This window comes from Exophiala xenobiotica (genome assembly GCF_000835505.1).
Source record: "Exophiala xenobiotica strain CBS 118157 unplaced genomic scaffold supercont1.7, whole genome shotgun sequence".
NCBI classification, from domain to species: Eukaryota; Fungi; Ascomycota; class Eurotiomycetes; order Chaetothyriales; family Herpotrichiellaceae; genus Exophiala; species Exophiala xenobiotica.
The window spans coordinates 925,968-945,027 of record NW_013562488.1 but is presented as its reverse complement, the minus strand read 5'-3'; the positions used below and the strand labels follow the sequence as shown (position 1 = coordinate 945,027).

At 52.1% G+C, this 19,060-nt stretch overlaps 7 protein-coding genes across 7 annotated transcripts; 2 read left to right on the top strand and 5 right to left on the bottom strand.

Annotated features, from left to right (window-relative positions):
* Positions 1–12: 12 nt before the first annotated feature.
* Positions 13–1,942, bottom strand: PV05_11051 (uncharacterized protein). Its single transcript, XM_013454500.1, has one exon. The coding sequence runs from the start codon at positions 1,854–1,856 to the stop codon at positions 18–20; it is 1,839 nt and encodes a 612-aa protein (XP_013309954.1). The 5' UTR covers positions 1,857–1,942; the 3' UTR covers positions 13–17.
* Positions 1,943–2,139: 197 nt separating this feature from the next.
* PV05_11050 (uncharacterized protein) lies at positions 2,140–5,291 on the top strand. Its single transcript, XM_013454499.1, has one exon. The coding sequence runs from the start codon at positions 2,171–2,173 to the stop codon at positions 5,264–5,266; it is 3,096 nt and encodes a 1,031-aa protein (XP_013309953.1). The 5' UTR covers positions 2,140–2,170; the 3' UTR covers positions 5,267–5,291.
* Positions 5,292–5,537: 246 nt separating this feature from the next.
* On the top strand, positions 5,538–8,166 carry PV05_11049 (uncharacterized protein). The gene is made up of 4 exons (XM_013454498.1): positions 5,538–5,853; positions 5,909–5,975; positions 6,024–7,686; positions 7,750–8,166. The coding sequence occupies exons 1-4, from the start codon at positions 5,776–5,778 to the stop codon at positions 7,874–7,876; spliced, it is 1,935 nt and encodes a 644-aa protein (XP_013309952.1). The 5' UTR covers positions 5,538–5,775; the 3' UTR covers positions 7,877–8,166.
* An 89-nt stretch (positions 8,167–8,255) lies between these two features.
* PV05_11048 (uncharacterized protein) lies at positions 8,256–9,644 on the bottom strand (the record flags this gene model as incomplete). The annotated part of the gene is made up of 2 exons (XM_013454497.1): positions 8,256–9,483; positions 9,535–9,644. 2 exons carry the CDS (start codon positions 9,642–9,644, stop codon positions 8,256–8,258), a joined length of 1,338 nt encoding a protein of 445 aa, XP_013309951.1.
* Positions 9,645–11,025: 1,381 nt separating this feature from the next.
* Positions 11,026–11,322, bottom strand: PV05_11047 (uncharacterized protein; the record flags this gene model as incomplete). The annotated part of the gene is made up of 1 exon (XM_013454496.1): positions 11,026–11,322. The coding sequence occupies one exon, from the start codon at positions 11,320–11,322 to the stop codon at positions 11,026–11,028; it is 297 nt and encodes a 98-aa protein (XP_013309950.1).
* A 1,824-nt stretch (positions 11,323–13,146) lies between these two features.
* On the bottom strand, positions 13,147–16,151 carry PV05_11046 (uncharacterized protein; the record flags this gene model as incomplete). Its single annotated transcript, XM_013454495.1, has 3 exons — positions 13,147–15,489; positions 15,551–15,696; positions 15,755–16,151. 3 exons carry the CDS (start codon positions 16,149–16,151, stop codon positions 13,369–13,371), a joined length of 2,664 nt encoding a protein of 887 aa, XP_013309949.1. The 3' UTR covers positions 13,147–13,368.
* Positions 16,152–17,154: 1,003 nt separating this feature from the next.
* On the bottom strand, positions 17,155–19,018 carry PV05_11045 (nuclear distribution protein PAC1). Its single transcript, XM_013454494.1, has 2 exons — positions 18,676–19,018; positions 17,155–18,628 (listed from the first exon to the last, which is right to left on the bottom strand). Exons 1-2 carry the CDS (start codon positions 18,711–18,713, stop codon positions 17,293–17,295), a joined length of 1,374 nt encoding a protein of 457 aa, XP_013309948.1. The 5' UTR covers positions 18,714–19,018; the 3' UTR covers positions 17,155–17,292.
* Between the last annotated feature and the right edge of the window lie 42 nt (positions 19,019–19,060).

The window sequence follows — 19,060 nt, the reverse complement described above, 5'->3', positions numbered from 1 at the left end:
TTACAGTTCCATCTCATCTATCCTACTACTTCCCTGGGAGCGCCCCAATCTAGATTTCGCCCCCGGGTTCTATCGTATGTTTCCAGCCGCCACCGCTCGTCCCAGCCGGGCTCTAGTTCTCCAGAGGGTCCGCTGCTATTCTTTCGATCGTGATGACTATCTCGTCTTCCACCTGTCAGGCCCAGCTGCTTCCTTAAGAGAACAGGATCTGTGCTCTCATGTCCTTGCCTAGGCCGCTCGTAGCAAGAGAAGTTGAGGACATGGTTCGACTTGTCATACAAGCCAAGAGATGGATCCACCAGACCGGGAATACCACTCCTGAAGTCATCTGTAGAGACAAAGTCAAGCTGAAGCACATGGTTCTCGATGCCGGCGTATACAGTCGGGGAGCTTGGTGAAGGGCTGGAGAGTGAATAGACGGATCCGCGGTAACGGTTGGCGCGACGTGCCGAGCGGCGTGCAAGAGGCTGCCAGAGACGCTCTCCATAGTTGATGGTTGGCGTGAGAAATATGTTGATGTCTCGCTGTGTGTTGGAGGAGTTAGATTTGGACACGTCTGAGATTTTGTGGCTCCGATGGCCTGGTCGTGCCCTCGGTGGTCTAGCGTCTAGGTATGAATAGGCTCGTGCTCCGGGCATGCGCAGGTCGAATGTCTTGAGACACCCGTTTTGATGGCTGCCAGCGAGGAAGCGTTCGTGACCAATCGGCAACAAGGACAGAATCTGTCCGTCGTCAACAGGGTCAAGATACTCTGCGACAGGCCTCTCGGGCACACGAGCGTCATGGAGCCTGGCAATCCCGTCTGACCAGCCTGACAAGAATACTTGCCCAGGTCGACGGGATGTAGTTCCCACGTCGTCTAGAGGTACAATAGTATTAGCGCTATGCCTTCCACGGACTGGATAATTCCCTTCGGAAAATGAAAAGATTTCTGCTAATGGAGTCTTTGAAAGTCCACTTGGACTGATGTCGTATATATGGATCGGTGCTCGGTCGCGTCCTTGGAGGAATTGAACGCCGATGGCTAATGTGGTGTCTGATAAGAATTTGGCACATCTGGTGCGCTTCCGTATGCTGTTTTTCTCTTGTAGGGGAGCGATATCCGTGGGTCGGACGTTGCGATCTGCGCTGTGGACGTGGTATAGGGCGATATGATGACTGTCACAGGTGGCAAGGATAGGTTGCATCATGTTGTTGATGTCTATCCTTTTGGAGCCACCATTTCTCACGGTGTATCTCGATCTCTGGGTGAAGACGTCTTGTTTTGATGACTCAAGCTTGACAACTTCTCCATTTGCTCTTCGGAGTATGATCGTCTCACCATCTCTGTTCTCGTGCTGATGCGGACGCAACAGTTTAATGTCTAGGATGTCAAGGTCCTGCCTGTGGTCGTCTGGTATTCTGAAAGAGCTCCATGACGCCACACCATCTTGGATAGTGCGCAATCTCAGCCTTCCTGCAGCCCCCCACGCCAGAACCTCTTTGCGGCTTGACCAAGTTGATCCAGGCCATGTCTCGTAGCTGTCTATGACCGGGTGATAGCCCACCGTAGTGACTGGGTTGGGCACATTTGTGCTCTCATTCTCGGGGGGCGGGCAGCATTCCCTGGCGATGAATGCCCGACGGTCCCATGCACGGGAGTGAGATGTCAAGGCACGAGCGGCATCTCGCCATAATGGTGGTGTCTTGATTGAGGGAAAGGCCCGTTGGACGAATGTTCGAAAGCAAGCATAGTCATCGGCAGAAATGATAGCATGGACCTTGTGGTTGGTGAGTGATAGATTGATGATGGAAGACGCGGTGGACAAGTGGCGGACAATCTGCTGGATTACCTCAACAGGCAGGTCTTCAAACATTTGACAGTTGTAGGTCTCATAAGGACTTGATCTTATTGTTTTGCCAGAGCGAGTCTTAAGGAAGTCAGGGTGACAGTGTGTCGCCGTCTACGAGTACTGGCGTTGAGTCATGGGAGGCAATGGTGCTGACCTTGCTGCTTTTATTGAAGACCTCATGTTGACGTCATTCTCGGCTCACAAGGCTGTGATCTCGTCTCGCGTTCCTTACATAATCCTTCCGGTGAGCTCTTGCCGTTTTTACGCAGGCGGACAGGAGGCTGAACTACAGCCGCCCGTGAGTCGCGTCTTCCACCTTGGTACAATCATGGGCTGGCATGGCCACCATCAAGGCCATCGAGGCCAAATCAGTACATCAGATCCAGTCTGGTCAAGTCATCGTTGACTTGTGTTCTGTGGCGAAAGAACTGGTTGAGAACAGCCTGGATGCGGGTGCCACTTCAATCGAAGTTCGCTTTAAGAACAATGGCCTGGATTCAATTGAGGTGCAAGATAATGGATCCGGAATTTCTCCTGCCAACTACGATAATGTCGCTCTGAAGCACTTCACCTCGAAATTGTCTAACTATGACGACCTCTCGAGCCTGCAAACTTTCGGTTTTCGAGGCGAAGCGCTTTCTTCCCTCTGTGCTCTGTCCAAATTCAATATGACTACTGCGCAATCAGACGAAGCGCCAAAGGGCAAACGCCTCGAATTTGACACCTTAGGGCGACTGACATCCACCAATATTGTGGCTTGTCAGAAAGGCACAACTGTTACCGTCGAGGGCTTGTTCGAAAGTCTGCCTGTGCGGAGGAAAGAGCTCACCAAGAACATCAAACGGGAATATGGCAAAGTCCTTGGCTTGCTGCAAGCCTATGCTTGTATCTGCGTCAACGTTAAGTTTACCGTCAAGAACACCATGCCAAAGGCCAAAAGTATGACGGTTTTCTCAACGAAGGCCAATGCCAGTACTCGAGAGAATATTGCCAACGTTTATGGTGCGAAGACTTTGGCGGCCCTGATACCCATAGACTTGGACCTAGACTTTCAACCAACGCTCACGCAACTGGCCCGCAAAGATAAGTCCAATGGCAAGATCCATGTCAGAGGTCACATCTCGAAACCTGTCTTTGGAGAGGGAAGGCAAACTCCGGATCGGCAAATGTTCTTTGTTAACGGCAGACCTTGTGGCCTGCCACAGATCGCTAAAGCCATCAATGAGGTATACAAGTCGTTTAATGTTTCTCAATCACCTTTTGTCTTTGCAGATTTCCAAATGGACACGAACGCCTACGACGTCAATGTGTCACCAGACAAGCGGACTATACTACTACACGATGCAGCGGCTCTTGTCGAGAACCTGAAGACTGCACTGGATGATATGTTTGAACAACAGGATCAAACCATACCACAATCTCAGCTGCAAGCGCCTAGGCTACCAGCTTTCCAGAAGCTGAACTTTCAAAGTCGTCCTCCCTCAGATTCGCCAGAGTCCGAAAGCCGGCAGGGGTCAGTACGAGAAAGATCTTTACTCAGTGATGACAGCTCCATCGACCACGGAGCGGAAGGCGGCGATGACGATGGTTCAGCTTCCCTCTTGCGTGAACACTTTCGAAACTTCACCAGCACAAGAGATGAGAGCGAAGTGCATGGAAAGATGCCAGAAAGCCTTCTTAAAGACCGGGAAAGGCGAGCTGAGAAGGTGGCTCGAAGAGTCGCAGAGCAACACGAGAAATTTGAGGAGCAGGACGAGTATGATGATGTACTTGAAATTCAGGAGACGGCGCCAACCCAAGAGACAGAGCAGTCGCAGGACGATCCTGTCAAGATCCATGTTCGGGACTTCAACGAGCGAATGGCGGAGCAAGGATCTAGATCGGCAAGTAGAAATCATTCCGCGTCCTCCAGCGACGTCGAGAGGGCTTCTGAAATCCGATCACTGAGCCAACAGGCCAGCAAGGAAGACAAAGGCGTGGTACCAAATGCATTTGACAGGATGAGGCCGAAGAGGGTGCCCGCGGAAATTGCTACAGTGACAATTGGTGACAAGACCATTACGACTGTCATCGGATCTCAGTTGCCTAGATTTCCTGAAATCAAGGGGAAGCGAAACGGTCAGGGCGGCGAGACTCCGTCAGGGGCACAGCGTACGAAATCCGCAGCAGCATTCCAGTTCTCTCAAAAGCTACGCAATTTTGGTGCTCAGAGCACTCCGGACGAGGAGGGAGATTTAGAGACACGCGTAGAGCAATCTGACTCTTCAGATGATGATTCAGAAGAGGTCGAAGAGAGAAGTTTGGATCAAAATGCTACTACCAAGCAGACGGACGTCGATGAAGACGAGGTAGAGATGGAAGCAGTGACTCCGAAAGAAGACCTGGACAATGGATCAGATCCTGATTACATTGACGAACAAGAGAAGAAAAGGTTTGAAGAAGCCCGGGTTGCTGAACTCATCCGGATTGCTGAAGAAAGTTCTGCCCTACCCAGCAAAGAGAACCTGAAGCGAGCTACAAAAGCACTTTCTGGTGGTCGGGTCAAGGATTCCACGACCAGCCTTTTGACGGCTATTGACTTCTCTATGGAGTCCGTGACTCTGGGCATGCGGCAGCTTACAGAAATGGGCATGGCGACTGAGGCATTACGAGTCCAACAAGACTACAATCCTGTTGCTCAAGATCCTGAAGCCCAATTGTCTCTTACTGTCTCCAAAGGGGACTTTGCAAACATGGACATTGTGGGGCAATTCAATCTCGGCTTCATTCTGGCAGTGAGAGCCTCTAGCGAAGGAGACAATGGCATGTCTAGATCCAAACGGAACGAATTGTTCATCATTGACCAGCATGCATCAGACGAGAAGTACAACTTTGAACGACTCCAGGCAGAGACCGTCGTCGGAAATCAGAGGCTAGTCCAACCTGTGACGCTCGATCTGACAGCAGTGGAGGAAGAGATTGTTCTCGAGAACAACGTCGCGCTAGAAAAGAACGGCTTCGTTGTCGAGATTGACACGAGCGGACAAAGCGTTGTAGGGCGGAGATGCAGACTTGTCAGCTTACCCTTGAGCAAGGAGGTCGTCTTCAACACACGAGACCTGGAGGAGCTCATTCAGCTGCTTGCGGAAGCACCTGGTCTGGGTACACAAAGCAGGCATGGCGTTCCTCGGCCAGGCAAGGTCAGGAAGATGTTTGCCATGAGAGCATGCCGGTCGAGCATCATGATTGGCAAGACATTATCGAGAAAGCAGATGGAGAAGGTCGTGTCGCATATGGGAACCATTGATAAGCCCTGGAATTGTCCTCATGGTCGGCCAACGATGAGACACCTATGCAGTCTGAATACCTTGCAGCCGTGGATAGAGGGTGATATGGAGGATGGCGATGAACCTGTATCATTGGGAGAGGCACTGCAAAGATATGCAACCGAGTAGTATATAAGTATAATTTGGTGTTACACGTCCACGACCGTCTCACTCCATCGCCACTCTGCTCGTACGCATGCCAAACCCCATGGTATCCGGGCGGGCGGCGTGGTGTTCGCTCCGGAATTTCCCATCCATCACAGTAGCTCGTCCTGTGGCCAAGGCCGGAGACTCGACAGACCCAATGTGGGATGCGATGAAGACTAAGCCCTTTTCGGCCGGTACCGTCCGTGATTTGCCTCGGCTCAACGGGGATTCCCAAGCTGCAGTTGCTCCTCATGCGTACCACAGTCCTGCAACAGTACCCTTGCTTCTCTACCGTCTCTGTTACCCTTTGGCCGCGGTTATCGCATCTTCTATTCTCGTGCCCTTTTTCATTTTGGCTACGTCCTATTTTGCCGAATCCCGTCCGATCTAAAAAGTCCCTTGAGCCTCGTTGCTGCTTGTTCTGCCAGCTACATACTTTCCATTCCTTTCCTCATTCTTGCTCTTCCCTCCATTGCTGTGTTGATCTGGTAATGTTGTCCTCCATTGGGCGAGCCACCTCAACTCTCTCGACAATCTCACGCAACTCACGAACTTCCCTCGCGGTCAAGGTACGTAGCTGCTGTTCTCCAACAACTGACGTCAGTTTCTGATCATGCTCGATAGGCATTCGCAATGGCTCCCGCAAATAAGAGGAAAGCCTCCACCACAAATCAATTCTGGGTTACTGAGGGTAACAATGTTCGAGGATTATACAAGGGGCAGTGCTGAGACATGGCAGAATACCGAGAAGACAAGTCCAAGGGGCCCATGCTCCGATTCGAAGAATCCCTTCCCAGATTACCAGTTCCCTCTCTCGAAGAGACCTCCGCCCGCTACCTGAAGAGTCTACACCCTCTCCTGTCCAAAGAGGAATTTTCTGCTTCCGAAAAGGCAGTCGCTGCTTTCAATCAGCCAGGCAGCCTAGGACAGAAACTGCAAGACAGATTAATAGCAAGAGCACGAGATCCCAAGGTCAAGAACTGGATAGCAGACTGGTGGAACGAGGCCGCATACTTGGCCTATAAAGACCCGGTTGTGCCCTATGTCTCCTACTTCTACTCCTTCCGTGATGACCGAAAACGAAGAAACCCTGCCAAGCGTGCCGCAGCCATCACAACAGCCGCTCTCGAATTCAAGCGTCAAGTGGATGAGAAGACTTTGGAGCCGGAATACATGCGGAAGAAGCCAATGGCCATGAGCAGCTACCAGTACATGTTCAACACCTCCCGGGTTGCCGCCGAGCCAGCCGACTATCCTGTCCAATACCCAGCTGAAGGCAATGAGCACATCATTGTCATACGGAACAACCAATTCTTCAAGGTCAAAACGCATGTCAACGGAAAACAGCTGAACACTTCCGAGCTGGAACAGCAGTTCAACAAGGTCTACAAAACCGCTCAGATGTCCGATCCCATTGGTGCCCTCACATCCATGCCTCGAGACCAGGGCGCAAAAGCCCGAGAGAACCTTCTCTCAGCCTCTCCTGTGAATGCTGATGTCCTCAAAGAAATTGAAGCCTCCTCTTTCATTGTCTGCCTCGATTCCTCTACACCTGTGACCCTCGAGGAACGAGCGCACGTGTACTGGCACGGCGATGGTGCCAACAGATGGTACGATAAGCCCATTCAGTTCATCGTGAACGACAACGGCACAGCAGGTTTCATGGGCGAACACAGCATGATGGACGGCACCCCGACGCACCGTCTCTGCGACACTGTCAACGCCTACATCGTGCACAACAAGCTGGATTTCGACAACCCAAGTGTCCGCTCCGAATTGCCCGATCCTGTTCCTATCAAATTTGAGACCAACTCAGCTGTCCTCGAAGACGTGGCTAGTGCACAGAGTCAGTTTCGTCAGACCATTGCCGCTCACGATCTGCGTGTCCAAGCCTATCAGGGCTACGGAAAGGGCATGATCAAGAAATTCAAGTGCTCGCCTGATGCGTACGTCCAGATGATCATTCAACTCGCGTATCACAAGATGCACGGCAAGAACAGGCCTACGTACGAATCTGCCGCCACGAGAAAATACCAGCTCGGCCGGACAGAAACCACCCGAACAGTTTCTGACGAATCGGTCGCTTTCTGTGACGCCATGGCTGACCCCTCCATCTCGAGGGAAGAAACTGAACGGCTCTTCCGCGACGCCGTCAAGGCACACGTGCAATATACCGCTGACGCGAGTGACGGGTACGGTGTGGACCGACACCTCTTCGGGCTGAAAAAGCTCATTCAGGAGGGTGAGGAAGTCCCCGAACTTTTCAAGGATCCTGCGTACACGTATTCCTCGTCATGGTATATTAGCTCGAGTCAATTGAGTTCAGAGTACTTCAACGGGTACGGCTGGAGTCAAGTCATTGACCAGGGTTGGGGTATCGCCTACATGATTAATGAGAACAGGTATGTGTTTGCTCTCTCTCCGGTCCTCCGGATCTCCTGGTCTCAATGCTAATGACGAAACAGTTTGCAATTCAATATTGTTTCGAAGAAGCTCGGCTGTGAGAGAATGAGCTTCTACCTCAATGAGGCCGCGAATGATATTCGCGATATGCTCTTACCATCGCTCGAGCCGCCAAAGGCGAAGTTGTAATTTTGCTGTCGCACAAACTAAATCGGCGAGGATGGTTGGCATGGAACATGGCTCATCTTCGGATAAGTCGGTGCAGTCAGCTAGGAGGATGTATGATACATTTTACCGCCAGCATGTCGAGTTCTAGGCGAGGGAAGGGTCAGTAACTGATGCGGCAATTTACTTGGTCCCTCAAAGGGCGGTGCCTTGATCTGTATATAGCCTCTATATCTAGACATTTTCTCGTTCATCAAAGACGAGAGATAAGTTTGGACGGCTTGTTCGGCCTCATTTAATCACTGTCATCATGCAGCTCATTCTGGGGACTAAGCTCGAAATGCAGCGGTCTAGGACCTTAGTCTCATGCCGCACTGCAATTGAGTAAGAGGTGACTGATAAATCATGACCCTCCCCAGACTCGTCCGCCACGCATGAGCACCACCTCCTCTCGCCCTGAAGCGTCGTAGCGCGAGACGACATTGACGTCTTCGAGGCCCAGATTGCGTGCCGCTTGGTTCCAGAGGATCTGCTTGATGCGGCCATGCGGCTCAGAATTGGGGATCGCCTGGGACGGAGAAGCATCATGTGAAGCGGCCGGATCTGCTTCTGTGGTGGAGTCTGACTCGATGGCTGATTCTGAAGCCGGGGGCGTCGTGTTGCCCAAACAGGATTCGGGAGAAGGCGTTCCTTCTTTTGTAACGACCTCGTTGTCCGCATCCTCGTCACATGAATGGCCTCGGTTGGGCGCAGATGGCACTTCTTCCATCATTATCCAGACCAGGGCCCTGGCCGACCGCCTCATTCCCTCGATGACGCCCTTCGTCGCCGGTCGTGTGCCCACGAGAACACCGATCGTCGGTCCAGTCATCGCTTTTGTCCTTTCCATCTCTTCACTGTCCACCGCCGCCCCGGAGGTTTCAGTTTGTGTTTGTGCAAAGACCCTGTCGAACAATGCACCCAGTCTCGCTCCTCTTACGGCGCCATCTAGCTCGCGCACCAGGTTCGGTCCGATCTTTGCATGTTTGCCGACGAGCCGCTTACACTGTACCAGGACGCGGAAGGTGTCTGTTTCGACCTCGGTCTCGCCGGTAGATGGATTGGTGTATTCTTTCCATTCGCCAGTGGTGTGTGACAGCAGGCGCGGAATGTGCCAGAGGCCTATGAGGTCGACGCCGCGGTCACCACGGCCGCCGACGCGGTGCAGGTCGAAGCCGTAGCTGCGTAGCGTGGTGGAGGTTGAGTATTCGTAGAGCGTACCGGTGTAGACGGTGCTCGTTGGCGAGAGGCCGGTGCGCGCGACGTAGGCGAGGAATGAGGGGAGGTCGTGGTGTGCGGAGGATGGGTCACGGGCTGCTGCGCTGGACGAGGATGGAGGGTTGAAGCTGGAGGTTGGTTGGGGTGGTGGTTCGTTTTCGGATTGGACGGTGTCGGGGTTGGAAGAGGGATCGGGTTGGTCGTGCTGGTTGTGCAGTTCGTCGTGTGACGGAGCTGGCTTGTTCTGCTCATGGCGGGATGCGGAAGAATGCGTGTACCATCGTGTAGCCCGTTCCTGTAAAGACGGAATTCTTCCGGCACAGATGGTCGAACTACGGGAGGCAGGGCGTCTTGTGCTGACGTAGACACTGCTGCTGCTCGTCGAGATCCATCTCCTTGCCTGTACGGAGCATTGGGAATCTGACCTTGCGAGCCGGGCTAAATGTTGAGTCGATGGTATCCTTGCCACACGTCGGAGAGGGAGACAGGTGCTGCTGTTGCCATGTCCAAGATTATAGACATGGCGGAGGACCATCAGCATAGGCTGGAGCGACGACTTCCGCACGCAGGGAGGGACAACATGGAGAAGTGTGATGGTCGGACTGAGATAATGGCGCACGAGGCTGAAGTGGATCCATGGAGTGCCGAGACGATCTAATCCAAAACCGACTAGCTAGTTAGTGCGAGGCATGTCTATCAAAGTGCGGCGCTCATGACTCTGTATATTCAAACAACAAACTCCGTGATCAATTCAAAGATCCTGCCTGGGCTTCTCACGAGCAAATATTAGTTGCACTTCTGTTTCGATGGGCCCGTAGCAGCGACGCGTCACGATTGCAGCTCTCTGTTGTTCTGTTCGTAGACATGATATGACATTGTCTACGGAAGTGTCTTCTCGACTTCTCGACTTTCTCGTGATGGTGCATCCCACCCGCACCACTTTCTTCTGTCCCTAGATTTTCCCTTCTCCAAAAAACTCCTCAATTTTCGACGGACTTTAGGTCTCTGATCTTCCAAAGGCGAGGGTTTTCAATTGTAGCACATGTCTGGCAAGGGGCACCTAGGGAGCACACCTTCCTCAGCATCCGGCAATGCACACATCGCTTTGGTTTATGGTGGCGACTCTTGAACATGACCTTTTCCTCGACGAAATGGTTCGCCTCGACCCTCGCCAAAGGACTCCTCGCTGACGCCGTGGGCTCCTTTGAGCTCTTTTTGCTCTTCGAGGAGATGAACTGCGTATGGTGTAGCAAAATATGCGGCAAAGACATCCAGCAGTTTCTTGCGGATGCTTGTATTCTTCCAAAGGCGAGGGGTTTCAATTGCAACACAAGTCTGGCAAGAGGCATCTAGGAAGCACACCGTCCTCAGCATCCGGCAACGCATACAAGCGCCCATCTTCCGAACCTCAAGGACTTCCTTTCGACGTTCTGGGCCGAATTTGCGACGGACCTTAGGTCTTTGCGGTGTGGCTGTCCCAGTCTCGGTGACAAACTGGATGAGTGACTATCTGGATCCATAACGACCGGTGGTCGAGTCCTGGTGAAAGAATCGTAAGCCAGCATGTCCGGGCTGGTCACGCAATCCCAGTAAAGGCCTCTTCTGACACATGCATATCAGGCATGAAACCATGCACTGATGGGTCTTCTCCGCCAGCAGTGGTCATCTCGAAAGCAAGCAAGAGCGCTGTCGCTGATTGCTTTCTGGTGGCGAACTTTGTCGACAGTCGCATGCTCTTCTCCAGTTGTGCGAGGCGATGTTGGCGATGTTTCGACTTGTCGAAGTCTACATATATCGCCTTGTCCGCCTCTCAGTGACGGTTGCTCTGCGAGCCCTGTTCGGACGCCAACAGTGCTCGGCACCTCTGGTGAGAGTACGTCGTTGCAGGCAGCTCATATGATTCTTCATCAGTGGCCTCACTCTTGAGCTCCCCAACCAGCAGCAGCCTGCGCCTCAAAGGCGGCAGCAAGCCTTTCGTCGAATGCCTCGAGGGCGGCATCGGCCGCGGCATCTTGGTCCATGCCAGCTTCTGACGCTGGTGGCGAGGGCGTTCCAGTTCTTTGGCGGTCTGGAGAGGGAAGAATTGGCTCAGAGCTGAGCGAGAGCAATCGGAGAGACCGAGAGCGACCCACACGCCTATGGCGAGGTGTTGGGCGAGGTTGAGGTGAGGCAGTCGCCTCTGGAGAGCCTGGACGGGCAGCCGTATGTGGCATGCCGTTGATGTTGTAAACCGGCGAGGAGGAGCCAGAGGGCGGAGGTTGCCTTCCTCCCCCCTCAGGGAATCCACCTCCCGGCGGGCGGCGACCAAAGCGTGAAAACCGGCACGAAGCCGGGCAGCGACACCATCCTCCTCAAAAGGAGGCCTCGAGGGCGTCCCAGTGACCAGATTTCATTTCATATATATTTTTTTCAACCTCTGGCGAGGTATGTGTCAACTGCTTCTGAGCAGTGACAGCCCTGTGCATTGACGGGGCGGGGAAAGATCAAGTGATGTGGCCTTTGCAGGTATCTCAGGTCGTGTTGATGGTCTTGGCAAATACCACACGAGTTGATTGATTGATGAGATCGAGAAGGAGAGCTGTGATCACTGAAGTTGTTCTTTCATTCACACGGTCGTGTAGACCGAGCGGGTTGTTCAGGTGGTTCAGGTGGTTCAGGATTTCGTGAAGCTCCGATTGAAGGTTGCTGCAGAGCTCTTGACTGTCCGTCTGTGTGCAGGAGACCTTATTGAGGTGATGCAGTATTGATCAAGCTGTTATGTCAATTTGTTGATGTCGAAATCTGACTGTGGAACACCGTCCTGGTTGATTGATGAGATCAAGGTGCAGAGCAGCGATCACCGAGGTTGTTCTTTCATTCATGTGACTGTGTAGACTGGGTGGATTGTTCAGGGTTTTGTGAAGCTTCGATCAGAGGTTGTTGCAGAGCTCTTGACTCTGTATGTGCAGGAGACCTTTTTGAATGTGATGAAGTGTTGATCAAGCTGTTGTGTCGATCTGTTGATGTTGGAATCTGAATGTGAAGTTGTGAAAAGAGCAAGATCCACAGGGAAAGGGGGTTGAAGCCAAACTCAGCCTCGTCGTGATGTGAAAGGAAGGTGAAGCGAGGGTGAGCTGTTCGGTGAGGTGTGCGACGGCCATCCATCGTCGTGTCTTGGTGTCATGACGGTCGCCATTTCCAGAGGTGTGACTGTCGCCAGGGTGAGACTCCCTGTCATCGACCATGAAATATCACGGCCAACAACAGAGAATCTCACCCTGCTGATGCCAGAGGGAGGACGGTCTCTCAAGACAAAAAAGAAGGATGATGATCACGGACGACAAGCTGCTGATGTTGCAACTGTGATCCCGAGAAAAGAAAAAGAAAGAAGAATCGAAAAAGGGGAGAAGCTCAATATTTATGCTCTGAGAATTAATGCGTCTGGGAATGCTCGGCGGCCTCAGAACCGCAGTGCGGTCCTGAGAACAGCGGCAGAAAACTCCAGGATAGAAGGCCCAGCGAATTGCGTCGTCCGAAACACAAAGACTCGCCCTGGGGACTAGGCAACGACGATGACATGGGGTCCACGGAAGCTTCCGGCAAGTATCTGGACTGAGAATCGCACAGCGGTCCTGAGCACTGGAGAAGCATACGATATGGGACGAGAGACAGTGACAGTGCCTTGTGGCTGGAGGTCCACAGCGCAGGTGGTCGACAGAGTACTTGGAGGGACATTGGGAAGACCTAGGGACAGTATCACACGACGCAGACAGGAGACCCAATTCTACAGAGCAGGTCACAAGGGGTGGAATAGCAGCTTTGTCTCACATCACGACCAGCATCAGGTCAGGGCATGGCCTAAGGCGGCTTAGGCATTTTCACGAAGTGCACACTGGCTTGACATGAAGAACACTATGCTTCTGCTGGGATGCAGAGATACAGGGATGCGGAACGAGTGCTAGATCTTCCTTTCTCGATATATTCATTACGATACAGGAGTACATCGTCTCAAACATAAAGAAGACTAGGTACTTGATGAGACCATTGTATTCCTGGTCCGACAATCCCATTTTTTGTGCCCAAGGGGTTCGGTCCAATAACACTATTTTCTCTCCCTTATGATACCCTTTTGACCCAACAAGTCCCTATGCAAAGTCCAGCTTGCTAGTACTTCAAGCACTTATCCTTGCCAGGCATTCCCGTGCATAAAACCCCATGGCCATCCATAGCGCCGCAAATGCCTTGGGTATCTCAAATCGGACCAGCTCGCAACATACAATTTATCTCCTCAAAAATTCCTCCACCTCAAATCCGACTCTACGCTTCGCCTTCTCCCAATTCTCCATCTCTTTTGCCTGGTGAGCAGCATTAACCGGCACCACACTCCCAGCATTTTTCAACGTTTTATCTCCTTGGTTTCTTTCCGCGGCCGCCGGCCCCCTGGAAGTCGTTGACATATCAAGGATAGCCGTCTTAACAATAACCGCATGACAGTCATTCAATCTGATGTCGACACCGGAATGGCCGCTAGCGGCGGTCAAACCCGCACTGGAAGTTCTGTCCCGTCCAAGCATTGGTGTGTTGCCCGGAGCACTGACTGATGCTCGTGCCGCCTCTCCTCCGTCGACTTCGTCGTCAACACCTTTGATGACAATGGTAATGTCCGGCCCAATGCTGCCACGCCACAGGGTAGCGAACCATTGCCAGTGTGCTGGTGGAGAAAAGCCGTCGCTGATTGGCATGGCGATGGAGGATGCGTCGATGGTCGTAAGTTGGAAATGCGGAACAAGAGCGATGGGGATTGCGTTGCTACATGGTCGTGGCAACTGCGGTCCCTCCTGGGGCTTTGGGTCCATCGCCGCTGGTGCAGGCGTTCCCTGAGGGGTCCGAGCAGATGGAATTCTGGAGGAAGGCTTCGAGGCTGGTGGCGGCGGTGGGGGCGGCGAAGCAGGAGGAGGCGTTGGCGGAGGTGGAGGGATGCGGGTCGAATTGTGTGGCCGTGGAAATGTCAGTGGCGGCGGGCGAATACTGTACTCGCTTGTACTTTGACTTCGTCCTTTAGCGGGAGGTGAAATTATCGACAATTCGGCAGCTTTGTCCATTGTCGTGGGACTGATCGCGGAGTCATTATGGGCATCTGATTTGCCTTGATATATCCGGAGAGTCTTTTCTGGAGTGCTAGGACCCTCTGCATCAGCCATTGGGTGATCAGGATCACTGTGGCAAGGTTCTACCAGCATAGATGATGACTTGAGTCCAGATCCACGATTACCTTTGAGTTCGGATCCTCCAGGCCGCATGCTGATGTACTCAACCATTTCCTTGTTGATCTTGTGCCATTCGCTCAGCATGCTCAAGTAGACTTCAGTTGTCATCGGACGACCTCGTGCATTTGAGTCATTTCGAGCATTCTGAATCGTGGTAAATGGATCTGGACCGCCAAAGATCCTGACGGCGAATTTCCCTTCTTTTTCCAGCTGCTCGGCAAGCGAATTGGTCATGCTGTTCACGGTTGTAGGATCCATACCTTCAACTGCAATAATGGCGCCACGAACTTCCGGCTTAGGGGACAAGGGACCAGGTGCTGGAAGAGGAGAGGATATCTGAGAGAGAACCTTGATCTTGTTCAGGACAGGTATTGACATGATCATAGCCTCTACACCAGAGCCTTGGGAATGAACTGAAGAAGACTTGATCGGAGTCTGTGACACCATTGTTTCAATTGGTGGCAATGCGACAGTTGATCTGTTTCGCTGATGTGGATGAGGTGGTCGAACAGGTTGAAGCTGTGGTGGGCGCGGATAGACTGCTCGGGGAGGAGAGACGATTGCAGGTTTGGCGCCTTGCTGGACATGTTGAACGTGCACAACCTCTGGACGAGAATATGGGCCGTTTAGAATAGGAGAATGAGCATAAGCGTATGCTGCTTCAGGGTATGTTTCGCGAGCTGGCATATAGACCCCGCTGCTATTGAAACGCCGTCTCTTCACATCTTGCGAATCCGACGATGGAGGAGTCGGGAGAGGTTGGTTGGCAGGTACCGCGTATATCAGTCGAGGATCGACTCGTTGGTAGGGATAAGCTTCGACAAAAGCCTTCTGCTGAGCCCTATGTTCGGGAGAGGTAGGAGGCAGCCTCTGACCAGGTGCATTGCTGACGACGTAGCTGCGTTTGGCAGGAACTTGCATGGCCATGGATTGCTGTGCAGCAGAAGCTGGCGGAGTGTATATTGGACTTGGATTATTATAATAACTCATCGGTTTCCCGCCGCACTTGCTGCAAGGCTCCTGTGGTTCAGCAGTAGAAGGTCCGGATATCGAAGATTGGTTGCTAGCTTTGGCGTTGCGTCGTGGTTGATAGCGATAACCGGGATATTGCTGCTGATGACGGGCTTTCTCTTCCTAAAGAGAAGCAGGTTAGAACAAGGACCTTTGTTGATGAACATAGTTTTCTTTAACTCACTTCCGCAAGCAAATTCCATTCCTCTTTGGCCTCGGCTGATAGACGCCTCCATTGTTCTCCGATAATCTTTGACACGTCCGGAATAGGCAATCCTGGATTCTGTGCCATGATACTGGATTGTTGATGTTGACGAAACAACATGAACGCTATCTGAGCGTTAGTCCTGGCGCTCATGGCAAGGGAGTGGAATAGCAGCATGCTCACAATTTCTGGGTCGTGGTATCTTGGGTTCAGACGGACACAAACACAAATGGTCCCTGGCATTAGTACTACCGTGGGCTGATTCGGCTTGAGAGTGGTCCTCCTCAATGTCCATAGACCGAGCTCTCTTGGAAGGCGAAGCAGATCTGGAACCATTATTGAATGCTGTCTGCTGTCCTCCTGGAGCTATCCCGTCCATGGAGCGAGATGTCTCTGGAACATGAATTGTACTTCTCCGCAAAGCATCCTCTCCTGTACGTCGATCTGAAGAGGGCTCATGGAATATATGATGCTGCGAGAGCAAGGAGGTGCGATGTAATGCGGGATTATGCTCGGTTGGAGGTTTGGGCAGACGACGGTACCATGCTGGTGCAGGAGGTTCATTGGTGAGTGGAGTCATAGCGCAGAGAAAGGAATTCTTTGTTCATAGCCATCCAAATTCCTGAACCGTGGAATTGGACGAAGGGCCGAGGGGAAAGAGCATCGGCTTTTGTAAGGGGAAAAGCATACCTACCATCCTCGGATCACTTTCTATCATGTCTCTTTGTTTCCTTGAGGCGAGTGCTTCGTCGCAAGGTGAGCCATGACAAGCGTTCAGGCACGAGGCTGGAGCCGGTCGTGTTGGCTTCCTTTGTTCTCTCCTAGCCCCAAGGCGGGAAAATGCGGTACCAATCACCGTGCACCCGAAACAATATCAGCAGGAATGCAGGGCAGACAAAGAATGAACTTCGTCGAAGTATGACGAGGTGGAGCAGAGTTCATGAAACTGGAAACGCTGGAGCCTTGAACAGTCAATCATCGAACCATAAGATGTCAGAGTGATTGCTTCAAGGCTGGTCCGATTCATGATCAGGTGGAATAGCTGCGGATCAATTCCTGCATTTCATATAGAACTGAATCCGACAAAGAAGACTGCGTTCGATGAAGCCGGGGGGCTCAGTCGCCTAGGTCACCAGTAGATCGCTCTTGATTTCCCTTGTTGCCAGGAGACCGCGTCGATCCAAGATGGCGCTTGAAGCCGTTGGACGGCTTTCCACCGGTAGGAAGACAGAGTAGCATGATTGAGCTGGTCTTCATTGAACAGGTGTTGACGACGAGAGACTCCGAGGCAGGCATAGTGACAGGTATCTTCCTTTATCCTCAGCAGAGGCTGGCACGCGGCACTTGGCCTTCCGACGGGAACAGTTGTTTGGCTCATCTTGAAAAACACAACGACCTGTTTCAGCGCAGCGTTCATTTTCCGTTACAGAATAGGACAGCTAGCAATCGAAGCAGACCGTTGGTGTAGCAACTGGTGGTGCGTGAAGTTCAGTAAAACCTAGAAGGTGGTGATGGTGGCATCAATGGGCTTTACTGTGTAGACAATTTTTATTTGAACCTGTGGTCTGAGCACCAAACCACCTACCCTCGTGTTGGCCACATAATTCATAATTCATACTCGTACAATCATGGCTATCTATCCCCTTTTATGTCGCTATGATCCAATGATTCCAGGAATGCACATGCTCGAGAAAGATCTGAATCTCTTACATGTTACATTTTTAGCCAGCAAAGACCCGAACATTCAGATCTACACTTGCGGTCGCAATAACACAGCGAATTTTTCCTCCTACACCGCTGTCTTCTTTCTTGCTGGCTGTTGATACACCATTGCTCTCTCCATTCGTGACCGGCTGTACTGGAACATCAGGTGCCCATCTGATGCTGCTGATGAAATGTTGATGAGCTTCGTCCACCACCTTGATACATTTGCATTCCTGCGACAGGTCCCAACATCGAATGGTCTTGTCGTCCGAGATTGAAAGTAAGTATCGTCCGCCAGGATGAAACACAAGGCCTCGCACCCAGTTGTCATGGCCAACAAGCGTCTTGTGGCATGTACCCCGATTGTCCCAGATTTTGATGATCTTGTCTCTGCCTCCGGTTGCCAAAAACTCTCCACAACTGCTTGCTGGAGGTGGCTTTTTGTACCCTGCAATGCTGGACAGGTGTACATAGGATGAGCCGGGTGCAAATGCAACGCACTCAACCACATGTTCATGTCCCAAAAAAGTGATCTTGACCTCGCCCGAGCTAGCATCCCACAGTCGAGGGATTTGATCATTGCCCGCGCTCAACAGGAACCTGCCGTCAATGGAGGGTGTTACTGTCCTGACCCAGTCTGTATGCCCTTTTAATGTCTTCAAACAGTACCCCGTTGTCACGTCCCATATTCGCAGGGTCTTATCTCTCGACGCAGACACCAACGTGTTCCCCGAAAGGGGCGCACCGGCAGCCCCCGAGGGGATGAAGCGAATGCAGGAGATGGAATGATCATGACCTGGTAACGTTCGAATGTTCTTGTATTCGTCGCTGGGATCCCATAGCCTAATTGTCAGGTCACTACTGCAACTCGCAAGAAGTGTGGCTCCTCTAGGACCGCCAAAATCCACGTCTAAGACCGACTTGGTGTGACCTTTTAACGTCCTCTCCAACTCACCCAACTCCCAGTCCCATATCTTGATAGTGGAGTCTTCTGAAGCGGATGCTAGTGAGGAGAATATCGGATGGAATGCGACTGAGGTGACTGGGAGTCGGTGACCTTGTAGCGTGTGTCTTGCAGGGTTTCTAGGAAGCCAGGTTACCGGGTCGATCTTGCGGTGGGAGGAAAGTGGTGTTGCCGTTTCGATTTCATGCTGAAGCGTAGCGTTCTTTGCCTCAAGGTCCATGATTTTCTTTTGCAGACGAACCACTGACGTCCATTTCTTCTCCAGTAAGGTCTCATACTTCTTGGCTGTGGCATCGTCAAAGGTGTCTGGTAGATTCGATTCTCGTCGGAGGGCCGCAGCACTATCGTTCATGCCAACGGAGAGGAAGTAGGCGATCATAGATTTGTGCCTGGAACAGTCAATAACCGAGTCAACATTCCTGTCCTCACAACGTACAGTTCTTCTGCTTGTCGAGTGGTGAGGAGTTGGCTCATATTGAGAGAATGGGCTTGAAGCCCTCAGAACCGGATTACACGCTCATGCGATAGCTAGATGGCTTCCTGAGGTAGCGCTTGTTCCCTAGGAATTCTGGGAAACGCAAGAATGGTGCCTCGTCGAGGACTCGTGCGCAGTTGAGAGTGGAGAGGAGCAAGGGCGTCTTTTCCGGGTTGACTAGGAGAAGAAGTAGGAGTCCCTCAGAAGATTCCAGAAACAGAGAAAGCACAGCTTTTTAGCCAGTGATCTTTGTATTGGGCGTCGTCGAGGCTTGTGTCGAGGCCGCATGTAGGGAATAAAGAAGGGGATGGGCGAACTGATTTGGTGTTGTCATGCAAAAAGCCAA

Bases quoted from the DNA above. Each gene is read 5' to 3' on its own strand.
- PV05_11051 (XM_013454500.1), bottom strand. From the start codon at position 1,856: ATGTTTGAAGACCTGCCTGTTGAGGTAATCCAGCAGATTGTCCGCCAC.
- PV05_11050 (XM_013454499.1), top strand. From the start codon at position 2,171: ATGGCCACCATCAAGGCCATCGAGGCCAAATCAGTACATCAGATCCAG.
- PV05_11049 (XM_013454498.1), top strand. From the start codon at position 5,776: ATGTTGTCCTCCATTGGGCGAGCCACCTCAACTCTCTCGACAATCTCA. The intron at 5,854-5,908 runs GTACGTAGCTGC...CATGCTCGATAG, and splicing joins GAACTTCCCTCGCGGTCAAG to GCATTCGCAATGGCTCCCGC. The intron at 5,976-6,023 runs GTAACAATGTTC...GAGACATGGCAG, and splicing joins TCAATTCTGGGTTACTGAGG to AATACCGAGAAGACAAGTCC.
- PV05_11045 (XM_013454494.1), bottom strand. From the start codon at position 18,713: ATGAGCCAACTCCTCACCACTCGACAAGCAGAAGAACT. The intron at 18,629-18,675 runs GTACGTTGTGAG...TGACTGTTCCAG, and splicing joins ACTCGACAAGCAGAAGAACT to GCACAAATCTATGATCGCCT.